The sequence below is a fragment of the Eretmochelys imbricata genome, chromosome 1 (assembly GCF_965152235.1).
Source record: "Eretmochelys imbricata isolate rEreImb1 chromosome 1, rEreImb1.hap1, whole genome shotgun sequence".
Lineage (NCBI taxonomy): Eukaryota > Metazoa > Chordata > Testudines > Cheloniidae > Eretmochelys > Eretmochelys imbricata.
In genome coordinates this window covers 285,887,185-285,914,078 of record NC_135572.1, presented here as the reverse complement: position 1 = coordinate 285,914,078, position 26,894 = coordinate 285,887,185, and the positions used below count along the sequence as shown (strand labels likewise).

The following is a 26,894-nucleotide window of genomic DNA, read 5'->3' as shown; positions in this document are numbered from 1 at the left end:
GTAATAGTTATCCCTCCCACAAAAAGAAAAACAGAAAAATCCAAACTCTTTTCTTGTTATAATTGGTGTCTGAACATAACTTGGGATTTTTGGCTCTGAATTGTCTTCTATATAGTTGTAATTCATTGGATATTATGGCCTGACAGAATCAAATGCATTATTGTTATGGAGATAATATTTTTCTTGGCAATGCTATGTACGAACTATGAATGCAGTGGATGAAATCTCACAAACGTGTTCAGTGTTTTTTTTTTAAAGTAGACGGCCAAATTTTGCCAGCCTTATTGATCTTGAGGGAGATTTCCAGAGGAACAAAAGGCAGGGAGGCACCCAGCTCCCATTGACTTTCAATGGGAGTTGTGCACGTAAGTTGCAGTCTGTGCCTTTGAGTAGAGTGCCTTATTCTGCAAGTAGCTGCATTGATTTCAGTGGTATTTCTGTTGGAGGGAAATACTATTCAGCACAATGTGGCACAAGTTAGGCCATATGCTCTGTGCATCCATTTTCTTGGAAAAGCCATTAAAGAGCGTAACAGGATCTGCGACTCACACTCAGTGGTGCCTCCTCATGGCTCATCTGGGGAATTAGCTTACCAATGGCGACCGGGGGAGGTCCCGGACGACTGGAAAAAGGCTGATGTAGTGCCCATCTTTAAAAAAGGGAAAGAAGAGGATCTGGGGAACTACAGGCCAGTCAGCCTCACCACAGTCTCTGGAAAAATCATGGAGCAGGTCCTCAAGGAATCAATTCTGAAGTACTTAGAGGATAGGAAAGTGATCAGGAACAGTCCGCATGGATTCACCAACGGCAAGTCATGCCTGACTCATCTAATTTCCTTCTATGATGAGATAACTGACTCTGTGGTTTAGGGGAAAGCAGTGGATGTGCTGTTCCTTGACTTTAGCAAAGGTTTGGACATGGTCTCCCACAATATTCTTGCCAACAAGTTAAAGAAGTATGGGGCTGGATGAATGGACTATAAGGTGGATAGAAAGCTGGCTAGATTGTCGGGCTCAACGGGTAGCGATCAATGGCTCCATGTCTAGTTGGCAGCCGGTATCAAGTGGAGTGCCCAAAGCAGGACCGGCTCTAGGCACCAGCAAAGCAAGCACGTGCTTGGGGTGGCACAATTCCAGGGGCGGCATTCCGGCCAGCCTTTTTTTTTTTTTTTGGCTTGGGCAGTTGTGGTTTCGGAGCTTGGGGCGGCAAATTTTTTGCTTGTGGTGGCAAAAAACCTAGAGCCGGACCTGGCCCCAAGGGTTGGTCATGGGAACGTTTTTGTTCAATATCTTCATTAATGATCTGGAGGATGGTGTGGAGATCCAGATGACAAGTTTGCAGATGACACTAAACTGACAGGAGAGGTAGATACACTGGAGGGTAGGGATAGGATACAGAGGGACCTAGACAAATTAGAGGATTGGGCCAAAAGAAATCTGATGAGGTTCAACAAGGACAAGTGCAGAGTCCTGCACTTCGGACGGAAGAATCCTATGCATTGCTACAGATTAGGGACCGAATGGCTAGGCAGCAGTTCTGCAGAAAAGGACCTAAGGGTTACAGTGGATGAGAAGCTGGATATGAGTCAAGAGTGTGCCCTTGTTGCCAAGGCGGCCAATGCCATTTTGGGCAGTATAAGTAGGGGCATTGCCAGCAGATCGAGGGACGTGATCGTTCCCCTCTATTCGACATTGGTGAGGCCTCATCTGGAGTACAGTGTCCAGTTTTGGGCCCACTACAAGAAGGATGTGAAAAAATTGGAAAGCGTCCAGCGGAGGGCAACAAAAATGATTAGGGGACTGAAATACATGACTTATGAGGAGAGGCTGAGGGAACTGGGATTGTTTAGTCTGCAGAAGAGATGATTTAGTTGGGGATTGGTCCTTCTTTGAGCAGGGGGTTGGACTAGATGACCTCCTGAGGTCCCTTCCAACCCTGATATTCTACGATTCTAATGTCTGCACCTCCTCTTGCGGTGCTCAGCCTGTTGCCTCAGTCACTCCCTCTGTGGCCCCTCTCTTGCTAGTCAGGAGCTGCAGCACCTCTCCTTCATGGCTTAGCAGCCAAGTCACAAGCATCCTCAGTCTCAGGCAGTCTCCAGATCCACTGCGCCAGCTACACCATTCCTGCAATGTCAAGTAGTGGAACGTGGGCCTGCCCTTTATTCCATGTTCCAGTCCAGGGACCCTCAAACCAGCAGTTCAGGTCTATACTCTCTGACTTTACTGCTCCCTCCCTTCCCTTTTCAGGCTCTCCCCCTTATATCAGGGAACGTGACAACAAGTTTACCTTACTGCAGTCCCCTCCATCCTCAGCTCCTAGGCTTTATAGAAGCCCTGCCTGTTCCTGCCCAGGTGAGTGATATTCTCAATTAGTATCATTGACCCCTTAGCTCCCCCAACTGGTGCAACTTATGGCTAATTGGCCTCTGTTGCCGCTTGTTTGCTATATATCTCACAGCATCCTGTGACATGTAATGCTGGTGCAGGCCATGTACTGTTGAATTCAGTTGCTGTGGAACAAACACATTACATCATATTTCCTATTAACCTAGTCTGTGAGCCAGTCAATAATGGTTATAACTCTTACTTTTCAAGCAGGTGATAGGTGTCCTTAATCCTGTGTCGCACAATGAAAGGTATTTTATGGCTCCTGTGGACAATGGTATTATTTGGGGTTCTCTCTTGTTATCCCTGAGATTTCCATGGTTTTGTTGTATATAGCAATTAAGCCTTCTTGGGTGAAAGGTTTGTTACCCTTACTGTTTCTTTGTTGTGGACTAGCACCAATACTGCATATGCTGTCCTGCCTAGGAAGTGGGATGTCACTTCTGTAAAGGGTAAAACAACCTTTCATAAAGTTCTAGCATTCATTCTCTCTCTCTCTCTCTCTCTCTCTCTCTCTCAACTCTTTTTAAGTGTATCTAGGACCATTCAGATGCTACAAGTGAATCTCCAAGCTTGGCAAGAAGTTTGTTCTCTGGAATTGCCTCAGGTGTGCTCAACAGATTGTAACACATTAGTTTGTCAGCTAGTGTGAACAGACCTTCCACATGGAGTTCACACGCAAGAGTTTATCTCTTGCCTTCGCATTACATTTTCAGACACTACTTATACCCCTTTGCATACTCTACCATAGTGACTTAACCAGCACATTGATAACAAAGCCTTCCATATATAAGACAATTTTGTGGGCCACGCACATGTCTACCACTGACATTCCTTGCCCAAAGGCTTCTTCAGGTTTTTTCCGTCCTTTTTAACTTTCTCCTGCTCATTCCTTGAGGGGCAATTCTGGCTGCTAAACTGTGCCAGACCTCAACTAGTAGAAGCTGTCCCAGAGGTGTGCAGAATGTGTGGAATTTTTTGGCCACTGAACCCCTTTTTTCACTTCTAAAACACCCATCTTTTTAAGCACTGTTTTGTGCAATGCTCTGAAGCAGAGATCTAACAGTAAAGGACCTCTGGCAGGCACTTTTGTCCAAAGCCATTTTACCCATTTGAAGGTTAAGTCGACACCGACTTCTCCCTGGACCATTAGACTTTGGAGCCATCAAATGTGCCTGCTGGTGAAACTCTGCTCCAAGGGATGTGATTGGCTGGGTTGATTATGTGGCCCACCCCACAAAGGCATGCATACTGGTATCTGGCAGGAGGCATATGAAGCAGCATGAACTGCTCATTTCAAAAGTAGGACTAAGGATTGCTGCTGGGTTAGTTCCTTCCAGGACCCCCGAGCTTCTCCGCATACATCTGCTCTGGATACACTGAATGACTTCTGAATGCGTGCCTGAGCCAAATGAGAACTTCAGCTCAGGCACTGCTGCGTGCGCCCTGGCTCCCACCATTCACCTTTGGCAGGAAGAACCAGAATTGAAACTATTTGTCCAAAACCAGACTATATTTCATGCGGAACACCTGCCTCTTGGTCTCCGAAGGCCACTGTACATGTTCCTCATGGAACAGCCTTCCCAAGCTGGCCCACCTCAATTTCATTCCATTTTTCCTGAAGATGGACCTCTACCTTGAGGTATAATGATATTATAATGATCTGTCTGTAGAGTAATCTGGAATTAGCTATATACTTTTCTTAAAAGTACAATAAATTAGGATGTGACCAATCACTAGCAGAGAACCTTTCGTTCTCCTTTTCTCTACCCTCTGCCTCTGTTTTGTGTTGGCTAGAACACAAACTCTTCAGGGTAGAGAATACACCTTTTGTTTGAAAGTGGTTGGCCCATTTTGAGCACTAATGGATACAATGAAAATGAAAACAATGACAGTATATTGCCAGCAATGACATATCCCATTGAGAAATGCAGGAGTCATCAAGACCCCCTGCACTTTCGCATTTTAGCCTATAATGCAATACTGGCCACATGATTAACATTTTGTTTCTGATAATTCACTGACTGATTGGCACATAATCCATAGTGCTACCGATATATATATATTCACTTTGTATAGTGGTAGCCATGATTTTCAATGTCTGCTTCATGCGTATTGTAAAAAACTGTAAAATCTCTCTTCAAAGTTCATTACTATCTGCCATTTTAATAGCATACAAACCAAATGTAATACAAATGTTACTGATTAAAGTATCCTGAGTTTTTACAATTAAATAATAAACCATGATACTGTGTTGGCATAAACGCTACATCAATGACCTTCAACACTCTAAAATAAATCTGCCTAATAATATACTTTCTGAAACAAGAATGTAGCAGAATTCTTCATACATTTTAAGGAATAGGCATTCCTAAGCTTTGTACACTAGATGGCACTTATTCTATCATTTGTTTTGTGGGTATAGTACAATGTAACATACGTACAGTTTTCTTCAGTGTCTGAACTCTAGCAGTTATAAGTCTTTTCCTGTTTGCTTGCAGTCAACTGAGTAAGTTCATTTGGATATTCTCTATGAACAAATTCAAACAATGGGATTCTAGTCTATATGAGATACCTCTGCAATAGATTAACTATAGAAAGAAAATTTCAGACCAAATCCTCAGCTGATGTAAAACTACATAGCACTCTGGAAATCAATACAGCGATGTTGATTTATATCAGCTGAGAATCTGACCATCAGTTTTCACTATTTGTGTATTTATTATTGGTAGGACAGTTAAACTGGTTGAAATGACAGTAAAAATGATTGCATTTCGATTATCTTTAAATTGATTCGTTAAATACACTCAAGCAGAATACTAAGTTCAGCAAGTAAAACATTAGTCAAACCAAAGAATGCCTGAATTGAATAAAGGGAAGGAATAAATACATCTGTACTAAGAAATAATATAAATGTAATATTTCAAACTTATACTTTGCAAGACATATAAGAAAACAGGCATGGCTTGAGGATTTATTTAAAATGTATCAGGCTCCATAAAAATATACACACACACACATACACACATTTCCTTTTTACACATCTAGTATAAATTAGATTGCTGTCAGGGCTGGATTAACCAATTCCGTTAAAATAAGAATTTACAAAATTTTATTCGTTCCTTGAATTTAAAATTTTAAAAGGGTTTCCCTTCCTACCAAAACTCACTTGCAGTGCATGGTCTTCTTGGGGTAATAGGTAACTAAGAATTACAATAGCCCACTCCTTAACCCCTCCACAGCCTCATGTATTTTTCTTTTGTGGCCTAGAATCCTTTTTTTTCTACCCACTCCCACTCTGGTACCATAAGTTCTAGTACATCCTTTCACAGGTTCCATGGAATCCCTCAAATTACAGTGGTAAGAATTCTGTACAAATAATCAGAGTGCATGTGAGACAGTGAAAGCATGAAAGATCTCTCCCTCCCTGCCTGCATTCCCATAACATTAGGCCACTTTGCCCTTTGTTCAGGTATGGTTTTGTGGTATCTGAAGATGTATATACAGACTTGAGGAACCAATGATTCAAGGCAGTGCTAAAGGAGGGACTTCCTGTAGAAGAGAAGCAACTTTCACAGTTATGCAGTCTCTTCATCTAGACCCATTGTTGTCTGGCACACATATCCCATGGCGAGGTGTTGACCTATTTGTGAACAGGCACCAGGCCACCCAAACAGATGGGCAAAAATGTAGGCAGCCAAGAGACCATGTTTGTACATCAAGCATGGGTGCTGAGGGCACGATTCCCAGCTGAGAACATTGAAATAGTTGTTGTTTGGCACTTATACTCCTGTCATTAAAAGGAATGTACTGCCATTAATTCAGTGTTGAGTTTAACTACCTTTAAAAATGACTTCCATTACATATCTGTGCATGGTTAGATTATGGATATGTTAGGGCTTCATAGAATTCTGGAAAAAGACTGAGATGAGTATTAACTAGAGAGAGACAGAAGAGCATTGCATGGTTGTACGATTACAATAATGCCTGAGTTCTAATCATAGCTCTGCCACTGACTCCATAAGTGACCTTGGCAACTCACTTAACCATTGCTCTCTCAGTTTCTCCATCTTAAAATGGGATAGTTGCCAGTACTTACTTACCTATTTCCAAGGAGTATTGTGAGCATTAGATGGATGTTTGTAAAGCATTTGGAATATTAAATGATCAAAATTATTATTTGTCTATACACTATTTAATCTCCCTGTGGGATAAGTCTGTATAATAAGTGAAAACTACGTTTTGTAGTCCCGAGGAATTTCACTTGAATAGAGCAACATACTCTTGGTCTTAAAAATGAAGTAAATTTCAGCATTGTATAGATTAAAACAAAGAATCTGGAAGCAAAAATATATAGAATTGCAAAAGCTTCCACTTTGTCTGTTGCAAAACTGTACACTTCATTGACTTTCAATATAATCACCATGCAAAATGTAGATGAGTGGGTTTAACAAATGATTTCAGAATAATGCCAAGATTAATAATAGTCACTACTTATAGAGTGCTCTCTACTAAAACTGTTTCAGAAAAAAAGGTAAATAGAAAAGACATATGCCATGTACACATTTTTGCAAACCAAAGAAACATGTTAAGATAGGGGAAAAGTTTAAATAAATACTGTAATGTGACAGTTATTAGGGGTATTTAATATTAATGTCAAATGTTGATTCATTTTTAATTTCTTGACTACTTTGTTCCTTATATCACAAGCACACAATTTATATCACAGAATTTAAAGCCAAAATTTCTAACTTGCATGCATATTATTAGGCAACAAAGTCTAGATTTAGCCAGCGAAATACAACTGGCCTAAGCCTAAATTTTCAAAAGTGACAGATAATTTTGGATGCCCCGCTTGATAAATCTTTTATGGCCTGGTTTTCTACGGGAAGGTGTTCAGCACTTTCTGAAAATCAGACCCCTTTTAGTAGTCTCAACTAGGGCACTCAAAACTTGAGGCCTTCAAAAATCACTAGTTAATTGCCAGTTTAGTAGCATCTTATTCTATATGTAGTCACATTGACTTGAATGGGACTACTCATGGAGTAAGGTATTGTTTACCATAAGAGTATCAGAATCTGGTGCATACTTCTTTTACCGCATTACTATAGTAATAAGGAACGAATCCTTAAAAGATTGCCACATCTACTGATAAACTAATTCTTTATCAATTAGCAGTTTACACACAAGCATATTATCCAAATCACTTACACCCTGTGCTGAGGTTACATTTAAAAGCTTTTAAATTATATTAGGACAAGGATAGGTATACAGTCTTTCTCTGGACACGGTATAAACCATACACGTTCTCGGTAAATACTCTGATAGCCAGTTATATGAAAGTCCATGAAGAGTTAAATTTCAGAAAAATATTATGTTGACACACAATCCTTATTTTAAAGTCATGTTAAGCACACAACTGTCCAAAAAAAATCACTTGTGACCTAACCAGTAATGTTCTCTACATTTAGAAAACCTTAACTAATTTAATTCACTCACTCTACATTGCACAATAGAAGCAGTGAGGAGAAAAAAAGTATCTTACATCATTGTGCAACTTGGTTCCCATTTCAATTAAAGAAATACAACTCTGACACAGGAAAAAAAAATCCAGTACAAACAGTGAATTGGATGAGATGTATTTATAATCCAATTCACAGACGTTATAAGGCAGCAAAGCAGCAATGAGCCTATGATGATTAAAATGTCAAAAAAAATCTAAGCAGTTATATTGAGAATTCCCCAGAGATGCTTATAGCCACTGTTCCACTTGCACAAATCCCCACTAACAATGGACAGACAGAGGGTTCTATGTGGCCATTACTATGCAATTTAAAACTGTATAAAAAGAAGTATTACGAGACATTTTACGAATTCATTAAAAGTAGCCTACATAGGGGCTAGCACAAATGCAGTTACTGTGCTCTCCTTATGACAATGACTGCTCCCTTAAAGAACACCTCATGTTGGCCATTCCAAAGGGGATAGACTGTAAAAAGGCAGAACAATTGCTCTGCCTCCCCTCCTGAAACAGACTGTGGCCTCCTTTTAAGGCATAGTGCAACATATACATTTCCATTGCTTGGTGGATAGCTCTTATTGTCCCACCTAACACACAATACCTCCTGCTTCTCTCCTTGTGGCAGTGTAGCTGTGCATTGTCCCCCAGCTTGGGCCTATAACCTACAGACACAGTTTTATCTTCCATTTATAGCAATGTGCAATCGTGCTGTAGGAACGAATTTTATCTTCATAAAATATTATTTTATTATCCTCCTGGGATAATAATTAGGGTTGTCAAGTGATTTTAAAAATTAATCACAATTAATCATGCTGTTAAATAATAACAGAATATCATTTAAATATTTTTGGGTGTTTTCTACATTTTCAAATATATTGATTACAACACAGAATGCAAAGTGTACAGTGCTCACTTATATTTATTTTGATTACAAATATTTGCACTATAAAAAACAAAAGAAATAGTATTTTTCAATTCACCTAATACAAGTATTGTAGTGCAATCTCTTTATCGTGAAAGTTACTTACAAATGTAGGATTATGTACAAAATATAACTGCATTCAAAAATAAAACAGTGTACAACTTTAGAGCCTACAAGTCCACTCAGTCCTACTACTTGTTCAGCCAATCGCTCAGAAAAACAAGTGTGTTTACATTTTCAGGAGATAATACTGCCCTCTTCTTGTTTACAATGTCACCTGAAAGTGAGAACAGACATTTACATGGCACTGTTGTAGCCGGCATCGCAAGATATTTACATGCCAGATGTACTAAAGATTCATATGTCCTTTCATGCTTCAACCACCATTACAGAGGATATGTGTCCATGCTGATGATGGGTTCCACTCAATAATGATCCAAAGCAGTGCAAACCAACACATGTTCATTTTCATCATCTGACTTAGATGCCACCAGCAAAAGGTTGATTTTCTTTTTTGGTGGTTTGGTTTCCATAGTTTGCACATCAGAGTGTTGCTCTTTTAAGACTTCTGAAAGCATGCTCCACACCTCGTACCTCTCAGATTGTGGAAGGCACTTCAGATTCTTAAACCTTGGGTCGAGCGCTGTGGCTGTCTTTAGAAATCTCACATTGGTACCTTCTTTGTGTTTTGTCAAATCTGCAGTGAAAGTGTTCTTAAAATACAACATGTGCTGGGTCATCATCCGAGACTCCTATAACATGAAATGTATGGCAGAATGTGGGTAAAACAGAGCAGGGGACATACAATTCTCCCCCAAGGAGATCAGTCACAAATTTAATTAATGCATCTTTTTTTAAAACGAGTGTCATCAGTATGGAAGCATGTCTCCTGGAATGGTGGTCGAAACATGAAGGGGCATACAAGTGTTTAGCATATCTGGCACATAAATACCTTGCAGTGCTGGCTACAAAAGTGCCATGCAAATGCCTGTTCTCACTTTCTGGTGACATTGTAAATAAGAGGGCAGCATTATCTCCTGTAAATGTAAACAAATTTGTTTGTCTTAGCAATTGGCTGAACAAGAAGTAGGACTTGTAGGCTCTGAAGTTTTACATTGTTTTGGCTTTGAATGCAGTTATGTAACAACAACAAAAAATCTACATTTGTAAGTTGCACTTTCATGATAAAGAGATTGCACTGCAGCACTTGTATGAGGTGCAATGAAAAATACTATTACTTTTATCATTTTTACAGTGAAAATATATGTAATAAAAATAATAATATAAAGTGAGCTCTATACGCTTTATATTCTGTGTTGTAATTGAAATCAATATATTTGAAAACGTAGAAAAGCAACCAAAAATATTTAATACATTTCAATTGGTATTCTATTGTTTAATAGTGCAAACTGTGATTAATCGCAATTAATTTTTTTAATCATGATTAATTTTTTTGAGTTAATAGTGTAAGTTAACTGCAATAAATTGGCAGCCATAACAACTTTAAGAAAGTTTTAAAAGATTTTGGCTTAAGCAGGAAAGCCTAATTAACATATAATGCAGAACACTTTACAAGTAAAAAACAGAAATAAGAGAGTAAACAAAGTCATCTAACGCCTTTTTCTAGAGAAACATTATAATATTTCATAGTTGCGAATGATTTTTTAGTAACATGGCTTGTTCTGGACTTACAGCTACCAACTTAATTGTTAACTGCAGATATCAGCAGGCTTTAAGCCGTTCTTAATTTTTTTGATTTAGAAATAGAATTGTTTATGCAAAAAGGTCATGTTAGCCCTTTCTCAAATCATTTCAAATTGTTTGTATTAAATTATGTGCTCCATGACTATAGTGGAGATGTCCATATAAATATGTTTATGCATAGATCAAGATTCTATAAGGCTGTAATAGGTCATGTGCCAGTAGAAATGAATTTTCATTTCTGTTCAGAGGGAAATGTGTATCCAACTCTTACCAGGAAGCTGCATGGCAGGGAAAGGGATGATTATTGAGGACTTTTATGTTTCTGATGAACTAGAAATCATTCTCTGTTTCTTAAATGAACATTCAAATGAAGATTTTGAAGAAACGCAATTTCTTAAATCAAGCCATTGTCTTGAATAATGCAAAAACTTATTATCAAAAAGTATTATTAGCCTGGTAAGGAGCCTATGCTTTATTACATCCAATATATATATTATTTGGACTCCATCACCATCCTATGAGAACAAATCTTTCCTGGAGAAACTAAAGCCTAAAAATATGCAATTAATAGATTTAATTAGTTTAACTATTTAAAACTGTGATTAAAACCTGTGGTCCAACTCTTTGGCTTTGGCTGAGGAGCACATGAAGGTCTAACATGCTTGCAGAACAGCTCAAGATTGAGCTGCAAAGGTGGCCATAGGCCACATCTCTACTCCCCCACATCCTGGGACTGCTATGTGCCAGTTTGGTTTCCTGTTTTCCTAAAGACTGCTCTAACTTGTACCAGCTGCTAGTATCCCAAAGAATGGTGATAGTAGTTGGAGATCACTGCAGGGAAGCAAAGGAATCATTAAATAAATGCTATGGCACACAAAGATCCTCTTATGCTGGGTGATCTTCCAGTGGTTAGTTACAGGGCCAGTCCACAACATTTTGGCACCTGAGGCTGGGAGCTCAAATGATGCCCCCATGTCCCCTCACTTAGGCCAAAACTTTGAAAGGTCTCAATTCTGCCTTCTTCCTGTTCTACTCCTCTCATGGTAATGCTCTGCTACCTACCCCAATAAAGGAGAACTAACAACTTAAAATGCCATCTTCAAAAACTTTTAAGTAACAGTTAACTTTCAAGCACCTGAACAGCAAATATAACTTTTCTTGTCTTCATAGTAAACACCGGCATTTTTATCTGTTTGAATAATCAAAGTGGTGCTTTCCATGCCTTTTTGGTTGCAAAGATTTGAACTGCTTCCTGAAGGTCCACAGCCTGGGCCAGCTCATGCTCTATTGAGATGGTTGCAAGGCCGACCAGCCTCTCCTGTGTCATTGTGGAGCGCAGATGTGTTTTTATTAACTTCAGCTTGGAGAAGCTGCGTTCTCCACTGGCAGCTGTTACAGGAAGTGTTAGAAGTATGCGCAGAGCATCAAAAGCATTTGGAAAGAGGGTGGTCATCTTATTTGTGCACATATATTCCAGAACAGCCTTTGGAGTTGATCCTGCTGAAATGTATCTTGAAAGGGCTTTCAGTTCATCACCTAAATCACTCGCATCAATATCGCGCATGTCATCATGTGTCAGCACTGTCTCTAGTGCCCTGCATTGATGGTGTGGGTCTTCTTCAGGTACAGTGGGGAGTTTCGGAATATCATACAACATCCCAAATATACTGCTGTGTTCCTTGAGCTGCATGAAATGTTCTTCAACTGACTGTATTGCACAATCTGGCATCTGGTTAAAGAATTCAACTTTGAATTGTTGTTTGGGGTCTCTTATGGGTTTATCCCGTGCCTCGTAATCAAAATGTCGTCTTCTTCGGTGACTCTTGTATTCTTGAATGGGTGGGAAAATAGCTTCAGTGTGAAGTTCCTCTGCCAACTTCTGTGCACTCTTCAGAACGTTTTGAAACCCCTCATCTGACCGGCAAGACTATAGGTATGACTTTGCTTTATCCAGTTGTTCCATTGCTCCAGATATATCAAGGTCAACACCTTGGAGTCTCTTGCTTACAACATTTATTTCAAACAGTATGTCATGCCACAACACTAAGCCACGCAGAAATGTGAACTTATGTATGTTTCTGGTGATTCCATTTTCCTCTGCCACTGTTCTCCCACGAACAGTTTCTGTCATAGCATTATCCTCCATAATGGCAACTATGGCATCATCTATCGTCCCAATTTGCTGTTTGATAGGCTTTATCGCCTCCACTCGACTTTCCTATCGTGTGGCACTCAGTGGTTTCAGTGTCAGAGAGGATGTTCCCAGATGTTGCTTCAAAATTTGCCATCGATGAGTTGATGCAGAGTTATAGATGCATAGATGCTTTGAATTATATTAAAAAATTCAGCAGCCTCACTAGAAGCTGATGCTGCATCACTGACCACCAAGTTCAATGAATGAGAACTGCATGGGACAAAAAAAGATCGAGGGTTTAACTCTCAGATCCGTGTCTGCACTCCTCTGTTCTTTCCTCTCATGTTGGCCCCATTATCGTAGCCCTGACCTCTCATGTCCGCTATTGCAATTCCCATATCCTCCAGCTTTTAGAGAAGCACATTTGTCATACCAGCTCCTGTAGTATCATCAATGTCAATAAATTAAAGAAAATGCTCTCTGACAGTCACCATTGCAGGGACATTTTCACTAGGTTCTGTTGTTGTTACAAAATGCACCATTAAAGTCATTTGTTCCATATGGCGGATGTCAGGTGTGCAGTCCAGAATAACAGAGTAATATCTTGCTGACTTCAGATCTGCCACAATCTTCTGTTTGACTTTTGTTGCCAAAAACTGTATGATCTCATTTTGAATGGTTTTTCCAAGGTAGTGGTGTGTGTACATTTCTTGGATGGTGACTCTTCTTAGATGCTCCTGGAGTACAGCATCAAACTCAGCCATCAGCTCCACAATTTTAAGGAAGTTTCCATTTTTTGGCACATACAGCTGATCTGAAGTATCACGCAGTGCTAGGTTTTGGGTAGCAAGCAAGCATTCTCACAATGGCAATGAGCCTTTTCAGAACATTTTGCCAGTAAAGAGACTCTGATGCAATCTTCTCTTGATGCTGATCATCAAAGGTGGCCTTTAACCTTAGTCTCATCTCAAGCTCTTTCCACCTATGGAATGCTCTCTGGTGATTTGCTGCCTTCTCATGGCATGCTAGATTTTTCCAGTCCTTTGAACCCAATGTGGCTGGAACATTAGACTGGCAGAGTTTGCAACAAAAACAGTACGCAGCATTCTGGGGTTTTTTGAGTACATAAGCCATGGCATCTCCACTTTGTCACCATTGGGGATTTCATGCCAGTAATGTGTTGGATGGAAACTTCTATTTTCATTGTCTTTGGGGAATGAAGGTTTTTACTTGCTGTGGCCCATGCAGTACAAGGAAGTCCCTCAAGCTACTGCTCAAGTGGGTCCAAAGTCCTGGATCATCTAGACTTAAGGAACTAAACTCAGCAGCAGCTGTTTCTTGCGCCTCCACCACACTCTTCTCTGATCTACACTTTTCTTCAGGAATGGGCATAGTTACATCCATTTGAGATGGAGATATGGATGCTGCAGTAGCTGCCAGGTCACCTGCACTCTGACTAACTGGACGATCAGGCATCTCCTCACCACTCACATCCTCACTGGAGCTGGAAGGCTCACCATGAACATTTGTGTCTATGTATCTCAGGAGAGCTCCTTCCTGCTTAGATAGAAAAGCTTCCTTTGCTTTCTTTCTTTTTCTGAATGCTGCCCCAGAGGGGCATTTTCTTCTTTCACTCATGACTGTTGTTCTGTGTCAGCTTTTGTGGCTCTCAACACTCAATTGAATGGGACAAATAAGCAGACTGGTAGCAGAGCCTGAGTGAGGGAAGATATCGGTGTCTTAAGGGCCTAACTGGCTCCTACTACTTCAGTTGACTGCCTGTTCTCCTCAAATGGGTTCAGGGAAGCAGCAGGAAACAGGAAGCTCCCTGAGAAGCTGGTGTTAATCAGTCCAGGCTCCTGGAGGTGCTAGAGAGGTACCTAAGAGGCTCCTCCTCCTCTCTCTCCCTGCAGCTCCTGCTGCTTTCTGTTATTCCCTCTCACCTTTTCTCCTGCCTGTCTGTTATGTCTCTTGTGCCCTCCTTCCTCCAGCACAGCATCTCTGTGCATCTAGAGCAGAGAGAATACATATGCACCAGCAGCAGACACAATTTTCTACACTCTGGGTCCTAGTGGCGCCCCCTCATCCCCCACAGTCTGGCAGCTGAGACTGGCAGCGGCCGCCTCAGTTTGCCTAATGGTAAGGCCAGCCCTGGTTAGTTACAGCAGTTTTAGGACCATTTCCCACCATTGCAGTGACACAAAATGCAGGGAAGAGTCTAGTCAGTGAATCAGCTCACCTAGACTTAAATCAACCCACCCTTTTCCCAACATTGTGCGTTGGTCTCGCTGACAAATGTGTCTGTGTATGTAGCTGACCTGGGATCATTACAGTAAATGTGTAAAATAATGTTCAGATAAGATTCTAAATTTAGGAGGGCTTCTCCAAACCTCTAGAGATTTAAAGCCATTAGTGTTTCCTGTGTTAGTCAGTAAACATGGATATTAATTTATGTGCATACTTGATTTTCATGCACATCTGCTCACCACATTTAAACTCTGTCCATGTACTGCATATGGTGAAAACTATAATTGCCTTTTTTTTTTTAATCTAAGACCCTTCTTATCCACCCCAGAAGCTATGGTATGTTAATGGCTTTAAAACTACATTCCTTGAACTGAATGGAACCTTATCAAACAAGTTTTGTCATAGAGAATTTACATCTTTGCAGAAGTGGCACTTTTGAAGACGGGGGAAGAAAAAGACATCTGAACTGTGGATGCAATAAAATTAGGTGGTTTTTTTAACCAAATCATTTAAGCAATTCTGCTTCTAGAAGCCTTAAAAAGACAACACAGGAAGATTATTTTTAAAAGCACCAGAAAATATCTCCTTAAATAAAAAATCAACTATTTTTACAAGATAGGTTTAGAACAGTGTAATAGTAAAAGGAGGAAATTTAATAATAAAGGAGGAAATTTTCACAGGTGAGTTAGGCACCCAACTTTCATTCGATGGGAACTGGGTGCTTAACAATCTTTGGTGCCTTTCCCCAAATCTTTGCTTTACACTAAAGAAAGCACTGAAAGCTTTAACCTAGTTTTTTGAGTTTTCTACAATGAGCTTTCAAAAGCTGATCAGTAGGATATAAACAGAGCTTGAGAAAACTTCAGATACTGACTAGCTGGATGTCTTGACCTCGTAGAGAAAACCTGATACAAAAGTTAAAGGGTTCAGGTTATGCCTTGAGAAGCACACTCTATCTCCAACTGCTAGGAGGTGGGAGTTATGCCTTGAGAAGCACACCCTATCTCCAACTGCTACTGGAGCACTGTCTCTCGATGGTGTCTGGGTTGATCCATCTTTCATATCAGGTTCTGGTTAGTAGGTACAGTAGAGCCTCAGAATTACGAACACCTCAGGAATGGAGGTTCATAACTCTGAAACGTTCATAACTCTGAACAAAACATTATGGTTGTTCATTCAAAAGTTTACAACTTAACATTGATTTGATAAGGCTTTGACACTTTACTATGCAGAAGAAAAATGCTGCTTTCCCCCTTCTTTTAGTAGTTTACATTTAACGCAGTACTGTACTGGCTTTTTTTTAAAAAATATTATCTCTGCTACTCCCTGATTGCATACTTCTGGTTCCAAATGAGGTGTGTGGTTGATTGTTCAGTTCGTGACTCTGAGGTTCATTAAACTTGAAACCATCCCCCTACACCACATGGCTTCTGGCAGGGTAAAAGAATACTCCTTTCTATATGTCTCTCCTCTCCCACCAGAACCTATAAGGCTCTACAAGGAAGGGGGTGTTCTCCATTATTCTGTCTTTACCTCATAATGTTGAATTGTTGTGACGTGGTGGAAGAGGGGAAGGAGAAGGAACTTCTTTGCTACTTTCCTCCTCCCTCAACCTCTTGGCTGCTTCATGTGGCTGTATGTGGGGAAGGAGCGGGAGAGAGGCACTAAGAGGGCGCTAAACTACAACTCCTCCCACGTCTGTTTTTGGGTCTTCCTCTATGAATAGCTCTTACTGAGTTCATAGCTTTTCCAAAAAGGAGAGCTAAATTGATATGTCCCTTGTCAGCTTCTCTGCTTCCCACAGGCTTCTGAATAGAGCGAGGTGAATAATTCATTTGAAAAAAAAGCCTGTCAAATTTACAATTTTTTTCTGATTTTTTTTTTCAAAAGATGAGTCACCAAATAATTTCAAAGAGACACGGAGCCATTGATCACTACCCGTTGAGCCCGACAATCTAGCCAGCTTTCTATCCACCTTATAGTCCATTCATCCAGACTTCTTTAACTTGCTGGCAAGAATACTGTGGGAGACAGTGTCAAAAGCTTTGCTAAAGTAAGGAACAACACTTCCACTGCTTTCCCTTCATCCACAGAACCAGTTATCTCGTCATAGAAGGCAATTAAATTAGTCAGGCATGACTTGCCCTTGGTGAATCCATGCTGACTGTTCCTGATCACTTTCCTCTCCTCTAAGTGCTTCAGAATTGATTCCTTGAGGACCTGCTCCATGATTTTTCCAGGGACTGAGGTGAGGCTGACTGGCCTGTAGTTCCCAGGATCCTCCTTCTTCCCTTTTTTAAAGATGGGCACTACATTACCCTTTTTCCAGTTGTCCGGGACTTCCCCCGAACGCCATGAGTTTTCAAAGATAATGGCCAATGGCTCTACAATCGCATCCGCCAACTCCTTTAGCACTCTCGGCTGCAATGCAATGTCAATGGTGCAACGCAATGTCAATGGTGACAAGACCCACTTAAAGTTGCACATCTTTCTTCATTGCTTACCTTGTATTAGTTGATTTAGTTGATTGAGAATTTAGTTGTTGTTGGTCCTGCTTTGACCAACAGGGGTTGGACTAGATGACCTCCTGAGGTCTCTTCCAACCCTCATCTTCTATGGTTCTATTAGAAGATCTGAGCAGACCCTATGTAAGATAATTGTGATTCTGTCATCTATAGTTACCTGGGGAGGTGGGAACTGGACTCATGTAAAAGGGTGAGCACAAGAATATTGAAAGCAAAGTGGCTGGACATATCGGAACACATGGAGAAGCTTGGGACTGGGAGTGTTTGGGGTCACCAGCTCACATTACCCAAGTCTGGTAAAGACAAAAAAGCGTGCCTGTGATAACTACTGGCAGGTTGTTGGATTACAGCGTGGTTGAATCAGAGCTGTACAGCATATAGAACACAAAGTGTATGCTGGCTGAGCTTATGTCCCAGGCAAGGAGCCAAAAGTAGTAGAGGCATTTTGGGGCATTTAGGGTTATAATACAAGTGGTGAGATAACCTTTCACTGATCTGAATTGTACCTCAAAAGATGACAGTAGGTAAATTCTGTGCCTGTGTGGTCAGAGCAATATCAGAATAGACTAATTTGCCTGATAATGTCTGGGGAAGGTCACTGGAGTACCTATTAAACATGATCAGTGCTAGCACAGATCCCTGTGGTGGCCCATTACTGTGACTCCGCTGACCTGGTCAGCGAGAAAAATTAGGGCTGTCAAGCGATTAAAAAATTAATCGCGATTAATCACACTGTTAATCGTGATTAATCGCACTAATAATAGAATACCATTTATATATTTTTTGATGTTTTCTCATTTTCAAATATATTGATTTCAATTACAAAGTGTACAGTGATCACTTTATATATATTTTTGATTACAAGTATTTGCGATGAAAAAAACCCAAAGAAAGAGTATTTTTCAATTCACTAAATACAAGTACTGTAGTGTAATCTCTTTATCATGAAAGTTCAACTTACAAATGTAGAATTATTTACAAAAAAGATGCATTCAAAAATAAAACAAAGTAAAATTTTTGATCCTGCAAGTCCACTCAGTCCTACTTCATGTTCAGCCAATCGCTAAGACAAACAAGTTTGTTTACATTTGCAGGAGATAATGCTGCCCTCTTCTTGTTTACAGTGTCACCTGAAAGTGGGAACAGGCATTCTCATGGCATTGATGTAGCCGGCGTCGCAAGATATTTATGTGCCAGATGCACTAAACATCTGAATGCCCCTTCATGCTTCAACCACCATTCCAGCGTACATGCTGAGGATGGGTTCTGCTTGATAACAATCTAAAGCAGTGCAGACTGACACATGTTTGTTTTCATCATCTGAGTCAGATGCCACCAGCAGAAGCTTGATTTTCTTTTTTGGTGGTTCGGTTTCCGTAGTTTCCACATCAGAGTGTTGCTCTTTTAAGACTTCTGAAAGCATGCTCCATACCTCATCCCTCTCAGATTGTGGAAGGCACTTCAGATTCATAAACCTTGGGTTGAGTGCTATAGCTATCTTTAGAAATCTCACATTGGTACCTTCTTTGCGTTTTGTGAAATCTGCAGTGAAAGTGCTCTTAAAATGAGCAACATGTGCTGGGTCATCATCCGAGACTGCTATAACATGAAATATATGGCAGAATACAGGTAAAACAGACAGGGGACATACAATTCTCCCCCAAGGTGGGGCAGGACAGTTTGTTTCCTGCAGCATCCGCAGACATAGGCGCCGACTCAGGTGCTCCAGGGCTGGAGCACCCATGGGGAAAAATTGGTCCCCTTCCTGCTCTGCCCCCAAAACCTGCCCCACCTCACCTCCGTCTCCTCTCCTGAGCGGGCTGCGTCCCCGCTTCTTCTACCAGTGCTTGCCACCGCAAAACAGCTGTTTTGTGGTGTGACAAGCTCTGGGAGGGAGGGGAAGGAGCAGGAACACAGCGTGCTTGGGGAGGAGGCGGGGAAGAGTCGGGGTCAGGGTGGGAATTTGGGGAAGAGGTTGGAATAGGGGCAGGGAGGGGGCGGAGTTGGGGCAGGGACTTTGGGGAAAGGTTTAAAATGGGGTTGGGGAAGGGGCGGAGTCAGAGCGGGGCCAGGAGCAGAGGGGGGGTTGAGCACCCACTGGCGCCAGCAGAAGTCAGCGCCTATGTCCAAGATTCAGCTGATCGCAGCTCCCACTGGCCACAATTCGCTGTTCCAGGCCAGTGGGGGCTGCGGGAAGCGGTGGGGGCCGAGGGATATACTGATATACTCCTGCAGCCCCCATTGGCCCCCATTGGAATGGTGAACCGCTGCCAGTGGGAGCTGTGATTGGGGGAACCTGCAGACACTGCAGGTAAACCGTCCCAGCCTGCCAGCGGATTTCCCTGCGGGCCGTGTGCCAAAGGTTGCCGATCCCTGATTTAAATAATACATAGGGAGTACACTTATAAAGTTTACAGATGATACCAAGCTAGGAGGGGTTGCCAGTGCTTTGGAAGATAGGATTAAAATTCAAAATGATCTGGACAAACTGAAGAAATGGTCTGAAGAAAATAGGATGAAATTCAATAAGGACAAATGCAAAGTACTCCACTTAGGAAGGAACAATCAGTTGCACACATACAAAATGGGAAATGACGTCTTATGATGGAGTACAGCAGAAAGGCATCTGGGGGTCATAGTGGACCACAAGCTAAATATGAGTCATCAGTGTAACACTGTTGCAAAAAAAGCAAACATTCTGGGATGTATTAGCAGGAGTGTTGTAAGCAAGACACGAGAAGTAATTTTTCCACTCTACTCCGTGCTGATTAGGCCTCAACTGGAGTATTGTGTCCAGTTCTGGGTGCCACATTTAAGAAAAGATGTGGACAACTTGGAAAAAATCCAGAGAAGAGCAACAAAAATTATTAAAGGTCTAGAAAACATGACCTATGAGGGAAGATTGAAAAAATTGGGTTTGTTTAGTCTGGAAAAGAGAAGACAGAGTGTACATGATAACAGGTTGTTATACAAGCAGGAGTGAGAAAAATTGTTCTCCTTAACCTCTGAGGATAGGACAAGAAGCAATGGGCTTAAATTGAAGCAAGGGTGGTTTAGATTGAACATTAGGAAAAACTTCTTCACTGTCAGGGTGGTTAAGCATTGGGGAGTAAATTGCCAAGGGAGGTCGTGGAATCTCCATCATTGGAGATTTTTAAGAGCAGGTTAGACAAACACCTGTCAGGCATAGTCTGGATAATACTTAGTCCTGCCATGAGTGCAGGGGACTGGATAAGAAGACCTCTCAAGGTCCCTTCCAATCCTACGATTTTATGATTTATGAATTACCTCCTCCCTCTTACTTACAATATTCCTGTTAATACACCCAGAATATTATACTTTTGCAGCTGCATCACATTGCTGACTCACTCAATTTGAGAACCACGATAACTGTCAGATCTTTTCAACAGTACTATCTCCTAGCCAGTAATTTCCCATTTTGTAGTTGTGCATTTGATTTTTCTTTCCTAAGTGAAGTAGTTTGCACTTGTCTTTATCAAATTTCATCTTGTTGCATTCAGACCAATTCTTCAATTTGTCAAGGTTGTTTTCAATTCTAATCCTATCCTCTAAAGTGCTTGCAACCCCTCCCAGCTTGGTGTCATCTGCAGATTTTATAAGCATAAAAAGTGGTAGCACTGCTGAAAAGGATCTGGGGGTTATAGTGGATCAAAAATCAAATGAGTCAACAATGCGATGTAACTGAGAAAATGGCTAATAGCATTCTGGGGTGTGTCAACAGGAGGGCCATATGTAAGATATGGGAGGTAACAGTCTCGCTCTACTTTCCATCCTATTATCCAAGTCATTAATGAAAATATTGAAAAGTACTGGATCCAAGACTGATCTTTGCAGAACCCACTAGATACACCCTCCCAGCTGGACAGCAAACCATTGAGAACTACTCTGAGTATGTTCTTTCAACCAGTTGTGCACCCATCTTATAGTAATTCCATCTTAACTACATTTTTCTAAATTGTCTATGAGAATGTTGTGTGTGTTTCAAAAGTCTTACTAAAATCAAGATATCTCACATCCACTGCTTCCCCCTATTCACTATGCCAATAACCCTACAACAGAAGGAAATTAGATTGGTATGTCATGATAAATCCATTCCGGCTATTGCTTATAACTCTGTTATCCTCCTGGTGCTTACCAACTGATTGATTAATAATTTGTTCCAGTACCTTTCCAGGTACCAAAGTTAGGCTGACTGAACTATAATTCCCTATAATTCTTAAAGATAGGCATTATGTTTGCCCTTCAAGTCTTCTGGGACCTCACCCATCCTCCAGAAGTTCTCAAAGATAATTGCTAACAGTTCTGAGATTGCTTCAGCTAGTTATTCAAGTATCCTAGGATGAATTTCATCAGGGTCTGATAACTTGAATACATCAAACTTATCTAAATATTCTTTAACCTGCGTTCTCTCTCTTTTTTGCAATCCTTCCTCTTTTCTATTCCTGTTACCTGTGTTGAGTATGTGGTTACTATTAACCCTTTTTGTGAAGACTGAAGCAAAACAGGCATTAGATACCTCATCTTTCTTGATGTCATCAGTTATTATCTCTCTTTCCCTGCTAAGTAGAGGACCTATATTTTCCTTCATCTTTCTTTATTCATGGTGTATTTTGTTCCTAAATGCTTGTGCTATTGTTTTATAATTCTCCTTAGCAATTTGTCCATGTTTCCACTTTCTGTGGGATTCTTTTCTGATCATTAAGGAGCTCCTGATGGAGCTACATTGGCCTCTTACTATTCTTATCTTTCTGTCGCATTGGGATAGTTTGCAATTGTGCCCTTAATACTGTCCCTTTGAGAAACTGCCTGAACTCCTTTTTCCCTTATATTTTCTTCACATGGGACCTTACTTAGCAGTTCTCTAAGTTTGTTAAAGTCTGCTTTCTTTGACGTCCATTTTCCTAATTCTGCTGCTTTTGCTTCTCTTCCCTAGAATCATGAAATCTATCACATTCTCTCAAATTGCCTCCCAACTTCAGATACACTACCAATTACTCTTTGATGGTCAAAATCAAGTCTGAAATGGCTGTTCTCTGGTTACTTCCTCCACTTTGGGGATCGTGGGGGGGGAAGAGTTGTCCCCAGTATGTTCTAAGAACTTATTGGAAATTTTGGGTTTTGCCGTATCACTTTTTCAACAGGTCTTGTATTTTGGATATTTCTATTATTTGTTCTAGAGATGTCTCATTCCCCTTCTCTTTCTGATTTGGTGGTCTATAGTAGGCTCCTATTATGATGTCACTCAATTTTTTAAACCTTTTATTTTATGTGTAGCGTAGACTCTCAACAGGTCTGCTTCCCACTCCTTCTGGACCTCAGAACAAATGTATATATTCTTAATATATAATGAAACATTTCCTCCTTTTTTACCCTGCCTGTCCTACCTGAATAATATATACCAATATTTCAGGCATGAGACTTATCCCACCAAGTCTCTGTGATGCCAATTAATTATTAATTTAGCTTAGAAGAACGGCAATACTGGGTCAGACCAAAAGTCCATCTAGCCCAGCATCCTGTCTTCCGACAGTGGCTGATGCCAGGTGCCCCAGAGAGAATAAACAGAACAAGTAACCATCAAGTGATCCATCCCGTCACCCATTCCCAGCTTCTGGCAAACAAAGGCTAGGGACACCATCCCTCCCCATCCTGGCTAATAGCCATCGATGGACCTATCCTCCATGAATTTATCTAGTTCTTTTTTGAACCCTGTTATAGTCTTGGCCTTAACAAAACATCCTCTGGAAAGGAGTTCCACAGGTTGACTGCGTGTTGTGTGAAAAAATACTTCCTTTTATTTGTTTTAAACCTGCTGCCTATTCATTTCATTTGGTGGCCCCTAGTTCTTGTGTTATAAGAAGGAGTAAATAACACTTCCTTATTTGCTTTCTTCACACCAGCCATGATTTCACACCTCTGTCATATCCCCACTTAGTCATCTCTTTTCCAAGCTGAAAAGTCCCAGTTTTATTAATCTCTCCTCATACGACAGCCATTACATACCCCTAATAATTTTTGTTGCCCTTTTCTGAACCTTTTCCAATTCTAATATATCTTTTTTAAGATGAGGTGACCACATCTTCACACAGTATTCAAGATGTGGGTGTACCATGGATTTATATAAAGGCAATATGATATTTTCCTATTATCTATCCCTTTCTTAATGATTCCCAACATTCTGTTTACTTTTTTGACTGCTGCTGCACATTGAGTGTATGTTTTCAGAGAACTACCCACAATGACTCCAAGATCTCTTTCTTGAGTGGTAACAGCTAATTTAGACCCCCATCATTTTATATGTATAGTTGGGATTATGTTTACCAATGTGCATTACTTTGCATTTATCAACACTGAATTTCATCTGCCACTTGTAGCTCTTTGCAGGCTGCCTGGCACTTAACTTGAGTAATTTTGTATCATCTGCAAATTTTGCCACCCCACTGTTTACCCCTTTATCCAGATCATTTATGGATGTGTTAAATAGGACTGGGTCCAGTACAGACCCCTGCGGGACACCACTGTTCACCTCTCTCCACTCTGAAAACAGACCATTTATTTCTACCCTTTGTTTCCTATCTTTTAACCAGTTACCAATCCATGAGAGAACCTTCCCTCTTAACCCATGACTGCTTACTTTGCTTAAGAGCCTTTGGTGAGGGACCTTGTCAAAGGCTTTCTGAAAATCTAAGTACACTACATCCACTGGATCCCCCTTGTCCACATGCTTGTTGATACCCTCAAAGAATTCTAGTGTATTAGTGAAGCATGATTTCCCTTTACAAAAACCATGTTGACTATTACCCAACAAATTATGTTCATCTATGTGTCTGACAATTTTGTTCTTTACTATAGTTTCAACCAGCGTGCTTAGTACTGAAGTCAGGCTTACTAGCCTGTAATTGCCAGGGTCACCTCTGGATCCCTTTTTAAAAATTGGTGTCACATTAGCTATATTCCAGTCATTTAGTACAGAAGCTGATGTAAATGTTAGGTTATGACCACAGTTAGTAGTCCTGCAATTTCACATTTGAGCTCCTTCAGAACTCTTGGCTGAATACCATCTGGTCCTGGTGACTTATTACTGTTTAGTTTATCAGTTTGGTCCAAAACCTCCTCTAATGACACCTCAATCTGGGACAGTTCCTCAGATTTGTCACCTAAAAAGAAAGGTTCATGTTTGGGAATCTCCTTCACATCCTCAACCATGAAGACCGATGCAAAGAATTCATTTAGATTCTCTGCAATGACCTTATTGTCCTTGAATGCTCCTTTAGCATCTCGATTGTCCTGTGGCCCCACTGGTTGTTTAGCAGGCTTCCTGCTTCTGTTGTACTTAAATTTTGCTATTATTTTTCGAGTTATTGGCCAGCTGTTCTTCAAATTCTTTTTTGGCCTTCCTAATTATATTTTTATACCTCATTTACCAGAGTCTATGCTCCTTTCTATTTTCCTCACTAGGATTTAACTTCCTCTGACTCTTCTTTTACTTTGTTGTTCCGATACTTCCAGTTCTTCCTATTTATTAGCCATCCTCCTTGTATTTGTTGAATATTTCCTTTTAACTCTAACATTGTTTTTCTAACTACCCTGAATTATTACGCTTCCAATGGTTTAAAAAGTGCAATTATCTTACTGTATTTAATAGTGTGAAAAAGTAAAGGTAATAATACAAAATATAATGCATTTCAGACACAGCACATGATAGTTAAAATTGCACGGTCAATTATTTAATCTCATTTCTACACATACTTTTCAGTTCTGCTTCATAATCTTTAGGAAAGATATGGACAAATTGAAGAGAGTCCAGGGGAGAGCAACACAAATGGTAAAAAGGTTAGAAAAACCTGACCTATGAGGAAAGGTTAAAAAACTTGGTATGTTTAATCTTGAGAAAAGATGACTGAGGGGAGAACTTGACAGCAGTCTTCTAATATGTTAAGGGCTGTTCTGAAGAGGAGGTGACCAGTTGTTCTCCTTGTGCACTGAAGATAGGACAAGAAGTAATAAGATTAATCTGCAGCAAATGAGATCTAGATTAGATATTAGAAAAAAAACCTTTCCAACAATAAGGGTAGTTAAGATTTGGAACAGGCTTCCAAGGAAAGTTGTGGAACCCACATCATTGGAGGTTTTAAAAAACATGCTGGAAAACACCTATCAGGGATAGTCTAGGTTTAATTTATTCTGCCTCAGTGCAGGAGGCAGGACTTGATTTCTCGAGGTCCTTTCCAGACCTACATTTCTATTATTCCTATTTACCTTTCAAACATAATACAATAAGAAACATTACAAAATAGCCCCTCATGAGCTTAATCTTGTTATAAATGATTTCCATGCCTTATAAAATGTGTTAGGTAATCAGCAGTAATCTTGACTTAACAAATGTAGGACTAGCCTCCTTTATATTATTCCCTCTCCCCTGTCAAATGGTGAGCATTTTTTGTTCACAAACACTGACTCCGATCTTGAAGGCCCTACTTGGCAAAACTCATGCTGCCCTTAATGTCAATTTTAAAGTACTGTTGTATTTACTTCTACCATATAGTACACATGGGAGACTGAGAACTTCACCCAGATGGTAAAATAAGAAAGAGTAAAGAAAGAAAGAAAAATAAGCAGAGTCCAGCCACATTTCAGTGCTTTGCCACACCCATCAAACCCATTCAGTAGTGAAGGCAGGTCTGGATTGTCCCAACCAGATCTTTAGGATTACTCACTATGCCAAAAGCAATAGTTAGTTCAATTGGTATTTTACTGGGTCAGGCATTTCTCATACCTTTGCAAATCAACTCACTTGCACCAAGTGATGACGAACAATTCAGTGATCTCTCACATAATGGGTCACCAGTATCCAATTGGGGGTAAAATTTCTCAGAATTCTACAAAATGTACAATAAAGTGCCCTTCTGACCATATTACCTCGAACAACAGTCTGCATGGTGTGCAGCTTTTCCTTTTAATTCTCATGTTATGCGCTTGTATTGCATTTCCCCCATACCCTGTGATACTGTATAGAGTAGCAACCCAGATGAGATTAATCTAACCACATCTCTAATTCAAGTTGAAATCTTAATGCTTTCTCGCACTTTAGCATGACAGATCATGTTGAAATAATTGCCTTGTTTAATCTCGCTAAGAGCCTCTGAGTCTTGGCACATGTAAACAACATGGATTCAAAAGGCAACAACTCTGGTAATTATTTTCATTGTCAAATTTGTGTAGAAAATGTGCAGAGGAAAATAAGGGAAAGAGGGAAACCAGGCAGTTTCCACCTATTCCTTCCCCTATTCAGGGACAGAAATGTCTCTCCTTCGGAGACGTGGAAGTAATAACAGTGATCTGAGCTCCTTATACTCCCAGTCTCCAAGACTTGGGAGCATGTTGTGGCAAATGCATAAAAAGGGAATTGCATATTCTGCATTTTAAATCTTGT

The 26,894-nt window shown here is 40.4% G+C and overlaps 1 protein-coding gene across 1 annotated transcript in view; it reads right to left on the bottom strand.

Annotated features, from left to right (window-relative positions):
- PPFIA2 (PPFI scaffold protein A2) overlaps positions 1–26,894 on the bottom strand; it is a 578,892-nt gene that overhangs the window by 474,761 nt on the left and 77,237 nt on the right. Inside the window, exon 3 of the mRNA XM_077807711.1 lies at positions 8,993–9,011. Coding sequence (XP_077663837.1) covers positions 8,993–9,011 — 19 coding nt within the window. The remainder of the gene's footprint in view (positions 1–8,992; positions 9,012–26,894) is intronic.